At 38.7% G+C, this 13,211-nt stretch overlaps 1 protein-coding gene across 3 annotated transcripts in view; it reads right to left on the bottom strand.

The window, feature by feature from the left end:
• The window catches only part of SPATA17 (spermatogenesis associated 17), a 243,114-nt gene that overhangs the window by 88,298 nt on the left and 141,605 nt on the right, over window positions 1–13,211 (bottom strand). For all 3 annotated transcript variants that reach the window (XM_019976944.2, XM_019976943.2, XM_019976945.2), the window contains 2 exons: window positions 6,575–6,778; window positions 1,027–1,175 (listed from right to left, as the gene is read on the bottom strand). In XM_019976944.2, coding sequence (XP_019832503.2) covers window positions 1,027–1,175; window positions 6,575–6,778 — 353 coding nt within the window. The remainder of the gene's footprint in view (window positions 1–1,026; window positions 1,176–6,574; window positions 6,779–13,211) is intronic.

The raw sequence follows: 13,211 nt of genomic DNA, 5'->3' as shown, positions 1-13,211 counted from the left end.
CTGCAGATGGTGATTGCAGCCATGAAATTAAAAGACGTTTACTCCTTGGAAGGAAAGTTATGACCAAACTAGATAGCATATTCAAAAGCAGAGACATTACTTTGCCAACAAAGGTTCGTCTAGTCAAGGCTATGGTTTTTCCAGTGGTCATGTATAGATGTGAAAGTTGGACTTTGAAGAAAGCTGAATGCCGAAGAATTGATGCTTTTGAACTGTGGTGTTGGAGAAGACTCTTGAGAGTCCCTTGGACTGCAAGGAGATCCAACCAGTCCATTCTAAGGGAGATCAGTCCTGTATGTTCTTTGGAAGGACTGATGTTAAAGCTGAAACTCCAATGCTTTGGCCACCTCATGCGAAGACTTGACTCATTGGAAAAGACTCTGATGCTGGGAGGGATTGGGGGGAAGGAGGAGAAGGGGACGACAGAGGATGAGATGGCTGGATGGCATCACCAACTCAATGGACATGAGTTTGGGTGAACTCCAGGAGTTGGTGATGGACAGGGAGGCCTGGCGTGCTGTGATTCATGGGGTCGCAAAAAGTCGGACATGACTGAGGGACTGAACTGAACTGAAACACTTACAATGCACCTGACTTATTAAAATGATAGTTTCATATCAATGTATAAAAATAAAATTTAGTTCACTTTAAGAGAAATGTTTTTGTTCTGTTGGATCAAATTTTAAAAGCATGAGAAATATGGATATTTTCACTGGATAATGAAGGAAATTATCTTCACAGATATATGGAAAATGATCACTTATCCCCTTAAAATGCCATTCAATCTTTTCTTTTTTCCTCTGAGTAATATATACGTATTTGCGTAATATGTATGTGTATAAAATTAACATCATCATCAACACCAACCTTATCTAAAACACTTGCATATCGAAAAATGGATGTCTCTGAATAGGTCAGGGGCTGTTTACCTTTTAACACAAATAAAATGTTAGCAAATAGAAAATATTTTTAAAAACTTAGGGGACCAAATATGGTACAGCTACTTCTTTTAAGCTAAGAACTTACATATTGTCATTCACATTTCGTGCCCATTCCTGCTTCTGGAGCTGTGCTCTGGCCTCGGTCAGCCCATCGATGGGTTCCGCCACCCGCAGTGTCGGTTCCAGAGGCTTGTAGCGCTGTTCCAAAACTTCCGAAATGTCGCGGAATGGTCCCTGACAAGACAGGAGGACGTAAATATTTTATGATTTATGATCAAGCCTACTCAATATCTACAAAGAAAAGCAAGTAGCATTTACTAAATTATTTTTAAACGAGAACTTATTCTTATCTGAATTAGAAAACGCACAAGGTAAGAGCATCACATCCTTAAGAAACGTTCAGACAAGTTCAAGTGATTATACTAAAAATGTTTGAAATTAGGCAGAATTTCCCCTACTTACAAGTTTTCATACAAGAATCAGTTAACTTGCAGTTATAAAAGTTGCTATGTTTTCTAATTTTAAAAAGCACATTTCTTATAATTTAAAAAGAATTCGCTCCCTTTTTGAGTAAGCAAAAATACTAGGAAAGATTCTTGGGCACAGCTTTCAAACAGATAGAAATAGGATGGCAAGTTTTTTTTTTTTTTAATTAAAATAAAGTTTTTAGGTGAATGCCAAATCTTACATTTGGTGGCCTCCCTCCAGATAAGGAAGAGCCATATTTTAAAGCATTTTAAGTGTTTTTATATAAAATTCTAAATTCTATTGCTTAATAATTGTTCTGTTGGATCCAATTTTAGAAGCATCAGAAATATGAATAATTTCACTGGATAATGAAGGAAATTATCTTCACAGATGCATGGAAAGTGGTCATTTACCCCCTTAAAATAACCTTAAATAATTTTATTTAGTCACAAATAAAATATTTGTGATTTCTCATTTAATGGGACAAATAAATAGCAAAGTCCTTAAGCTGCAATGGTACGAAGTGGTTTATAGCATATTGCACCTTTAAATTAGCAGTTACTTACAGTAGTTACTACAAGCTACTGGTTGTCTAGTTAGTATCATATGAAACACACTACAAAACAGAAGCAGCTCAAGATTGTGCTGTGCAATCAATTACATTTTGTTTTTGCTATGATTGTTGTGCAGAAGTGATATAAAATGGACAAAGATTTCTAATCATATCCCTTATCCTTAAAGATCTCTTCTTTAAATAGGTTATCACTAACAAGACACAGCTGGAGTTACTGCAAGCACTGAGGGAAGACTGTGGGGCTAATAAAAAGAAATGATTCACGCCTCATTTATGTTCACTTATGTTTTACATTAATAGAAACCAATAATAGGAACCAGTTACCATAAAAGTCATGGACCGTAAATAACACAAATGGCAAATAAGTATCATCTAGTACTTTTCGCAGCTGGACAGGAGGATTGCTATATTTGAAAGTAGTTAATGGATTTTTATTGGAACTTTAGTTTTTAAAGATACAGTAACATGATGACAAGTTCACAATTAAGAACTCAAATAGGGTATTGTTTAGATTTTTAATCCTCCACTTGACAAATGTGTGATTTGAACAATATTTGGTTGTGCTGTGATTTGAACAATATTTGGTTGTGATTTGAACAATATTTGGTTGTGCTCTCAGGGGCAAATTACTTTTCTAGACCCTTACTCTTCAAATGTTGAGATGGAATAATAACTATCTCACAAAATTGCTCTTGAGATAATGCAAGACAATATAAGTAACACTCAGCATTGTACTTAGAACATATTAATAATAAATACACTAAAATTGTAATCCTAGCTTAATTATTATTATTTTACTACTCCTAGTTTTGAGAGAAGCTTGAAAAGATTTTGAACAATGGTAGCATCTAATACATAAGCAAAAAGCCAAGGCTATGACTTTGAAGGAACTGGTGTTCACAAGCGGCAAAGTCTTCTTGGTGGTCAAATCCTGCCTTCTGACCTTTGTTGATGTATCGATACAATACATACCCATTTTTAGGCCTATTCCACTACTTGTTCTGGAACTTGCTCTTGCCAACAAGATTAGGAAATGAAAGAGGAGAAATTTTACTTAAGCAGCAAAATTTAGAATAAAAATAGACCCACTCTTCTTTTCTCATTCACTAGAATCTTCAGGACCACAATCCTTGATAATGTCCATCTTTCTATGTGTTTCGGTGCCTGGTCCATACATTTATATCTTAGACAATGAATACCTTGCCTTTGAGCTGAATAGAATACATTCCTGGTTAGCAAACTTGACAGCTGCTGTCAAGGTTCTCTTGTGCCAAGGCTTCTACTGACCTGTGTTTTTGTTGACAGGCTCTTTTAGACCTCAAGGGATCACTTGTACGAATCATACCTGGAGTGAGATGGCACCCCAAATTTCAGACAAAACTTCAAACGTCAGCTCCTCTCATTGTACTCATTTTCAAATACTCATTCCTAGAATGTGTAGACCATTCAGGATTCAACCTGAACCTGCAAGTCTTCTTGGACTCTTAGCTCTAACTTTCCAATATTTGAGAATGTGAGTCCAATTATAAGTCAATAAAGTCTTCTATATTTTTTAATAACCCACATTACTTTATAGTCATCTTATATTTATAAATTTTTCTCAAAGCTTAAATAATATTGGAAAAAAATTAACTTATTATTGTCTCACACATCACCTCATAAGTACAGACAGACTGTCAGAGTGTAAATATTATTATTTGGACTGTAGCATATATCATCTCACATGTCCCTAGTCACACATGTACATTTTTATTATAGGTAAGTACAGGAAATTGTTGGCTTAAAGCTCAACATTCAGAAAACGAAGATCATGGCATCCAGTCCCATCACTTCATGGGAAATAGATAGGGAAACAGTGGAAACAGTGTCAGACTTTATTTTTCTGGGCTCCAAAATCACTGCAGATGGTGACTGCAGCCATGAAATTAAAAGACGCTTACTCCTTGGAAGGAAAGTTATGACCAACCTAGATAGCATATTCAAAAGCAGAGACATTACTTTGCCAACAAAGGTTCGTCTAGTCAAGGCCATGGTTTTTCCTGGGGTCATGTATGGATGTGAGAGTTGGACTGTGAAGAAGGCTGAGCGCCGAAGAATTGATGCTTTTGAACTGTGGTGTTGGAGAAGACTCTTGAGAGTCCCTTGGACTGCAAGGAGATCCAACCAGTCCATTCTGAAGGAGATCAGCCCTGGGATTTCTTTGGAAGGAATGATGCTGAAGCTGAAACTCCAGTACTTTGGCCACCTCATGCGAAGAGTTGACTCATTGGAAAAGACTCTGATGCTGGGAAAGATTGAAGGCAGGAGGAGAAGGGGACGACAGAGGATGAGGTGGCTGGATGGCATCACTGACTCGATGGACGTGAGTCTGAGTGAACTCCAGGAGTTGGTGATGGACAGGGAGGCCTGGTGTGCTGCGATTCATGGGGTCGCAAAGAGTCGGACACGACTGAGCAACTGAACTGAACTGACTGACAGGAAATTGGTTTCCCATCCTGTGAAAACAGGACAGGAAAGAAGGGTGGGGGGAAAGCAAGAAAGGAAGGGAGTAAGAAGAAGTCAAAGATGATAAGAGAGAAGGTGAGAAGAGAAGATGAGTGAAGAGAGAAAGTGAAAGGAAAATAAGAGAAAGAAGGAAAAGAATGCATGATAGGGTGGGGCGGAGAATCAGGGATAAGAAGGAAGGAGATGGAGAAAGAAGGAAAGGGAAAGGAAATTACTAGCAGGGGTAATTATTTTGTTGCATGTTAGATAAATGTATTCTATGATTATGTGCACATGTGTGATTATGTGCACATATGATTATGTGCACACCTATATATGTATATGTGTATGTACATACACATATATATAATAAAATCTTCCATACAGATGTGTATTCCATATATATATGACTGTATATCTTTATGTAAATGTATACATATATATCTTCATATATATACCACTGTGGTACAGTAAGAAATATTTGGTCTTTGTCCCTGGCTCCCCTGGCACAGAGCTCCTAGAATCTTTGCAATTTCCCAATGACAGGAGTATCTTTTGTTGCTCGTGGCAAGATTACACCCAAGTTTATGCTAATAAGATGACTTAGGCTACAGCCCCTAAGTCTCTCAGCCTCCGGATGAGATCGGTCACCAGAAAGACCAAGTGATCAGAAGACTGGCACTTCCAGCCCCACCTGTGATCTCCAGGGAAGGGAGCACTATAGAGACTGAATGAGGAGAGACAGAGACAGGAAAACAACAACCATGTGAGTGACCTTGGTAGAGGATCTCCCCACCCTCCTCTCCTTCCACCCATTGCTGAGCTTTGATACAAAATTATACCCCCGCTGACACTTTGACTGCAACTTCATGAGAGGTCTTCCTCAGTCAGAGGCACTCACCTAAGCTGGACCTGCAACGCTGACCCACAGACACTGAGCAAAGAAATGTGTGTTGGTTGATGCCATCAGACTTTGGAGTAACTTGTTATACAGCAACAGATACACAGGGGCAAATCTGTATGTGAAGCTAGTCCGTAGCAGTTCTGGAAGCCTGGCTGCATGAACCAAAGTCAGTCCATTTCCGGGTGGATGCTTCCTGGAGGCAGTTTGTCTAGTCCAGTTTAAATAGGGGTGGGGGCGGGGAACAGCAACAGAAGTGTTGTTCTTTGGGATTTTCAGGACAGTGACAATCATCAAAACTCCCCCCACTCCACTCTTTAGCCCTAGAAAGTCATGGATTGATCCTGCTATATCTTAATCCATAGTGAAGATTTTTTTTTTTGTCTTTGCTTGAATTTTGCATTTTTGGTCCCCCCTCCTAATTCTCCAAGTTATACTTTTTCAGTGACTCCCATCCAAATTAGGTTGATAATTGTATATGATTACACAAACCATCAGGCTTCCCCAGTGGCTCAGCAGTAAAGAATCCACCTGGAATGCAGAAGAGGCAGGAGACATGGATTCGATTCCTGGGTCAGGAACATCCCCTGGAGGAGGGTATGGCAACCCAGTCCAGTGTTCTTGCCTGAAGAAACCCATGGACAGAGGAGTTTGGCAGGTTCCAGTCCATAGGGTTGCATAGAGCCGGCCACGACTGAAGCAACTTGGTACGCACACTTGTACAAGACCCACCAGATGAGAGGCTGATAATATATAGGATTTTTCTAGCAACAACAGGTTATAACAAATGCCATTACCACAATATTGTTACATAAAAAAGATACATACTAGCCCCAAATTCTGTGTGTTATTTTCATAGTCAGAACAATAAAATTCAGTACCAAGGAAACATTTGAATATTTCTTTGGTATATATTTAAAATGCACTTCATTTTTATTATTGAAAATTAGATTTGGGGGAATTATCTGGCAGTCCGGTGGCTAGGACTCAGTGCTATCACTGCCGAGGGCCCAGGTTCAATCCCTGATCAGGGAATAAGATCCCACAAGCTGCACGTCATAGCCAAAAAAAAATTAGATTCAGTAAAAAGTAATTTTTCTTTCTATTCACAAAGACAAAACAAAACACAGTAACTAAAAAAAAAAAAAAAAAAAAACAGAAAGAATACGATCACTGGGACAATTCTGATGTAAGATTAATGCGTACCTGACAGCGTTTCCTGTCAATAGGGGGCAGAATTCCGGACCGAGGAAAGGACCGGGCGCTGGTGCAAGCGAGCCAGTCGCTAAGGCAGATGGAGCGCTTCCGCTTCACTTCCGGGCGTCGGTGTGTTAGAGGCTTAGCCTTCTGCAGCCTCAGCTCCCATGGGTCAGGATCTTTTCTGAACGGTGAATTATATATTCCTGGAATCTAAAGCAGAACCACATCATTTTGGTTTTATCTTTCATTTTCACATAAAATAAAGGGAAGATAAAGTTGTCCCAGACAAATTTGACTATTTTAAACTATATAAGAGGTGGACTTCAGATTCATATAAGTGAAAGAAAGAAGTGTTAGTCACTCAGTAGCTCAGTTGCTCAGTGTGGGACTCGTTGCGACCCCCACCACGCTTCTCTGTCCATGGGATTGATTCTCCAGGCAAGAATACTAGAGTGGATTGCCAGTCCATTTCCAGGGGATCTTCCTGACCTAGGGATCAAACCCAGGTCTCTTGCGTTGCAGGCAGATTCTTTACCCTCTGAACCACAGGGAAGTCCAATTTGTCTGAGATTACAAAAGACCTTTGTCTCCAGGCCAACAGTTTTGGAACCATTCATGGTTGAAAACTAAATACACTAAGAACAACTGAGCTATAGTTTCCGCCACACGTGACATATTTGAGATAATTGTACCTGAGAAAAAAATAACAGAAGGACCTTAAGGCATTCATGTTGTTTTTTAACCATTAGCTATGTATATGTATATTTAACCATCTCTAGAAGTCATACATTCACACACAAACTCAAATATATAATGTTTGAACCAGTTTCAGGTACAAAGTATGAACTTAATAAATATTTGATTATTTGAATGATTATTCATTACACTGGAGAAGGCGATGGCACCCCACTCCAGTACTCTTGCCTGGCAAATCCCATGGACAGAGGAGCCTGGTAGGCTGCAGTCCATGGGGTCGCGAAGAGTTGGACACGACTGAGCAGCTTCACTTTCACTTTTCACTTTCATGCATTGGAGAAGGAAATGGCAACCCACTCCAGTGTTCTTGCCTGGAGAATCCCAGGGACGGGGGAGCCTGGTGGCCTGCCGTCTCTGGGGTCGCACAGAGTTGGACACGACTGACGCAACTTAGCAGCAGCTGCAGCATTCATTATACAACCTAACTAATGCTAGTCATTTTAAGTTCCTTAAAATAATAATCTAAATGGTATATATATAAAAATACATGTGTATGTACAATGTGTGTATATATATATGTGTGTGTGTGTGTTTATATAATCATTCAAAATAACATCCTATATTTTTTCATTATTGGAATATAATTGTTTTACAATATTGTGTTAGTTTCTGCTGTACAACAAAGTGGATCAGCTATATGTATACATCCTTTATTTAATGAGTTGTATCCACATGGTTCTATAATGTAACATTACCCTTGTTGTTTTATGACTGGCCTTGTCACACTCTGCATCAAAATAGTAAAGACTTATTTAATACAGTTCCTGTTATGCAATAGTGGTTCCATAGATGTACATGGAATAAAGGTTAAATTCAAGTTTATATTCCATTTTCTGAAAATTCAATGATGTTTGAATACACAAACCATATAGAACTACAGTTTTTACTCCTTTCATACATGCAAATGCATATTCATGAAGAAAACCTATATTTTAAAGGACAGAATGACTTGTTTGGTTGTTCTGTAGACATTCAATGCAAAGAATGTATCCATTTAGCCTGTTTTTCCTAAAAATGTGCTTTTCTCTTATGCCACTATCAGATTCATAAATATTTCTAGTTGTTATATTTACCTCTTCAGAATAAGCAAGTCTAAAGTATTAGGATGAACTACAGTATTGCCTTTGAAGAGCTATCCTGGGGAACAGAATATTTTTATATTTCATAAGATAAAATATATTTTATTTTATATTTCCAGTCTAACTCCTCAGTAAGTATTAACCTGTGTGTGTGTGTGTGTGTGTGTTCAGTTGTGTCCACATGGACTAAAGCCATGCCAGGCAAACCCACGGACTATGGAGTGAGTAGCCTTTCCCTTCTCCAGGGGATCTTCCCAACCCAGGGATCGAACCCAAGTCTCCCACATTGCAGGCGGATTCTTTACCAGCTGAGCAGCAAGGGAAGCCCAAGAATACTGGAGTGGGTAGCCTATCCCTTTTCCAGGGGATCTTCCCAACCCAGGAAGTGAACTGGGGTCTCCTGCATTTGCAGGCGGATTCTTTACCAACTGAGCTATCAGGAAAGACCTATTTCATAAGATAAAATATATTTTACTTTATATTTCCAGGCAAACTCCTCAGTAAGTATTAACCTCTCTGTGTGTGTGTTCAGTTGTGTCCACATGGACTATAGCCATTCCAGGCGAACCCATGGACTATAGCCCACCAGGCTCCTCTGTCCATGGAGTTTTCCAGGCAAGAATACTGGAATGGGTTGCCATTTTCTACTCCAGGGGATCTTCCTGATTCAGGGATCAAACCTGAATCTCCTGAATAAACAGGATGCTTTACCACTAGTGACACCTGGAAAGCCCATATTTAAGTTCAAGTTCAGTCGTTCAGTAGTGTCCAATCCTGTGCGACCCCATGAATCACAGCATGCCAGGCCTCCCTGTCCATCACCAACTCCTGGAGTTCACTCAAACTCATGTCCATCGAGTTGGTGATGCCATCCAGCCATCTCATTCTCTGTCGTCCCCTTCTCCTCTTGCCCCCAATCCCTCACAGCATCAGAGTCTTTTCCAATGAGTCAACTCTTCGCAGGAGGTGGCCAAAGTATTGGAGTTTCAGCTTCAGCATCATTCCTTCCAAAGAACACCCAGGGCTGATCTCCTTTAGAATGGACTGGTTGGATCTCCTTGCAGTCCAAGGGACTCTCAAGAGTCTTCTCCAACACCACAGTTCAAAAGCATCAATTCTTTGGTGCTCAGCTTCTTCACAGTCCAACTCTCACATCCATACATGACTACTGGAAAAACCATAGCCTTGACTAGACGGACTTTTGTTGGCCAAGTAAGGTCTCTGCTTTTGAATATGCTGTCTAGGTTGGTCATAACTTTCCTTCCAAGGAGTGTCTTTTAATTTCATGGCTGCAATCATCTGCAGTGATTTTGGAGCCCCCAAACATAAAGTCTGAAGCCCATATTAACCTCTATCTAATTTTGAACTGTGGTGTTGGAGAAGACTCTTGAGAGTCCCTTGGACTGCAAGGAGATCCAACCAGTCCATCCTAAAGGAAATCAGTCTGGAATATTCATTGGAAGGACTGATGCTGAAGCTGAAGCTCCAGTACTTTGGCCACCTGATACAAAGAACTGACTCATTGGAAAAGACTCTGATGCTGGGAAAGATTGAAAGCAGGAGGAGAAGGGGACGACAGAGGATGAGATGGTTATATGGCATCACTGACTTGATGGACATGAGTTTGAGCAAGCTCCGGGAGTTGGTAATGGACAGAAAAGCCTGGCGTGTTGCAGTCCATGGGGTCGCAAAGAGTCAGATATGACTGAGCTGACTAACTAATACGACAGGAAGGGAATTATCAAGCCATAATAATTTCCCACAGATTGATTTGTCAAGGTATCAGCCAATGTATTCAGAAAAGGACAGAGAGAGAGCCAAGGAGTGGTACATGAACTTGGGCAAACTCTGTGAGATGGTGAAGGACAGGGAAGCCTAGCATGCTGCAGTCCATTGGGTTGCAAAGAGCTGGACTTGACTTGGTGACAAACAACAACAAGAGTATCAACTCAGACAAGATTTCAAGTCCCATCCCCAGTGCTTCCTTAATTGCTTGGGGATAAGTCTATCATAGTGCCTATCACATTGTTTCATAATTATCTTTGTGTGTGTCGGTCTTCCCTAAGCAAGCAGCTGGAGAACAGGGACTCTGTTTTAGGTATTTCTGCATCTCCAGATGCTGGGAGGGATTGGGGGCAGGAGGAGAAGGGGACGACAGAGGATGAGATGGCTGGATGGCATCACCGACTCGATGCACATGAGTTTGGGTGAATTCCGGGAGTTGGTGATGGACAGGGAGGCCTGGCATGCTGCGATTCATAGGGTCGCAGAGTTGGACACGACTGAACGACTGAACTGAACTGAACTGAGGGCCTACCAAAGTGCTTGACACGCAAAAAATGAATGCTAAATGCTTATAGAGAAAAACAATGCACTGTTCAGAAAGGCCCATGAAGTCTATTTTACTTTTACTTTCCCAAGCCACATAAATATCTTAGTAAAATTTGACTTTATTTCAAAATCTTACTGACTTCTTTTAAAGTTTTAGATTATATCCTTTTCACTTTCCTTTTGAATACATTGTGATCTAGAACCAAATTATTCTTGACCTATTGAGTCACCTCCAACTCAATTTTTCCTATGCTAAGGAAAAAGTTAATGTAAGTATATTTACCTATTTTAAAAATGTTTTGAATTGACTCTTCTTTGAGAATTTTTCCCTATATAATTCATACAAGAAAGAAAGTATTGAAAACATTATAGGCATTGTATAAGCCATTTTTAATGTCATGTTAACATATTCTTACTATAATACTAAATACAGAACAAGGTGGACACATACGCAGATATTTTTAATGATGCTAATGTAAGAAAATCTATACACACATTCAAAGTAGCTTTCAGTGGATAGTAACTTTTAAGTGGATGGTAATTTTCATATGATTTTTTTGGGTGATTTTCTAAGATGAGACTATAAATCAATTGTAATGAGAAATAACAATAAATATTATACTATTATATTTGATATAATAGTATAAAAAGACTAAATAGACTAAAAAGACTAGTCTGACATAAAGCAGAATTAAATCTTCATAGTTTATGAAAGACATACAAGAGAATAGAATACTGTTTTGTGATGATCTAGTTAACTGAAGTCCATTAGTTTATCATTTCCATAATCTTACAGATTAACATGGCAAAATAGATACAATGTAACTAGATTATAATTTATCATTTAAAAATATCTATCTACCTGAATAACAGCAACCCACTGTTAGCTTTACCCCATTAGAAATCTTTGATCTCCTTCACATTTGCATGCACATGTATACATAGGCTAGATGGGAAATGCAAATAGATCAGTAGACATGATAGCTTTCTTAAATTATATTTTGCAACCTATATGGAGACCTCCTCATGTGTATTCTCTTTGCAATTTCAATCATATATAGATGAAAAATATATTTTAATTGAATGGAAAATGTATCATTTAAAATCTTCAAGGTGTCAGTATTTTAGAAATTAATTTAATACATTTGCCTAACTTTTGTCAATGAAAATGGTCCAACCCCCGCAATCCCTATAGCAAGCAGATACCCTATTTATATGAATACAGTATTCATTTAATTATTATTTTCTTTAAGTAAATGAAACAGCCTCAACTACTGTCTCCATGGCTATATTTCATTAATTTGCAAGCCACTTTGTGACTAAGGGTTTGTTGTGGATTTTTAAAAAAAATATTACTATGAGTCACAGTAATAAGTAAAAAGTTAATCCTCAGGGACTATGACATATTTTTACGTTTTCACATTTTTCACAACTTAGAAGGGCTACTGCCAAGCTTGCTTTGGGGACTTCATTTTCAGCAATAATTTTCTAGAGTGACCAACACTATGGGGAAATCTGTGCTAACTCTTTAAAAAAAAAAAAAGAAGCCTACAACTGAGTTATTTGCAGTACTGTCATGCTAACATTCAACTCAATAAGACCCAAGAAATCTCAGGAGAGGACGCTGCTAATAGCTTCTTACTGACCTCCCTGGATCAGGCCTGGCTGCTGACTGGTGGCCCAGTGGTGAATACGGCAAATGAGGTGTGAAAGCACTGATTTTTTTTTTTTTAAGGCTATGATTCTGACTCGTCAAAAGGAAAGGAAAAAAAGGCAATGAGTTATATAATAGATATATTTTTTTCTTGAATTTCCCCTTTCAGACCCTCCATCATGGGAACTTAAGCGTGACCTGGAATATTAATTATGTCAGGTTGAACAACGAGCAAATGTACCATTTGTTACCCAGTCACCCTTAGAATTACATTAATATTTTGAACCATTCCATATTTTTAACAATCTATCAGTTGGCTCTCCTCTGTTTCTATCCTTATACCAAAGTATTCTAAGAGAAAGTACTTTAAAAATGCAATTTATTTGAAAGCAAATGGATATAGTTGTTATATTTGGCACATCTACGGCTGTATTTCGTGAAAAATGTTTTTATGGTCATTTTCCACTCATACGCTGACCTTTATTTTGTAATTGCCTGGAGGAAGCCATAGTCTAATTTTTTTCTCTTCTCCTTGTTATTGAGGTTTACTTGTAAAACAAGTTTCTGAAAAATAAAAAGAATTTTAAACCAGACCACACACACCTATAATTCCCATAGACAGATACTAGTGCTTCAATTTCAGATTTTATCAGATGAGAAATAGTGATTTCTCATGATTTCAAAAGTGAGTGAAATCACTCAGTCGTGTCTGACTCTTTGCAACCCCATGAACTATAGCCTGCCAGCCTCCTCCATCCATGGAATTTTCCAGGCAAGAATACTGGAGTGGGTTGCCATTTCCTTCAAAGTAACTGCTTATTCC

Source organism: Bos indicus, chromosome 16 (assembly GCF_029378745.1).
Source record: "Bos indicus isolate NIAB-ARS_2022 breed Sahiwal x Tharparkar chromosome 16, NIAB-ARS_B.indTharparkar_mat_pri_1.0, whole genome shotgun sequence".
NCBI classification, from domain to species: Eukaryota; Metazoa; Chordata; class Mammalia; order Artiodactyla; family Bovidae; genus Bos; species Bos indicus.
This window is presented reverse-complemented; position numbering and strand designations above follow the sequence as displayed.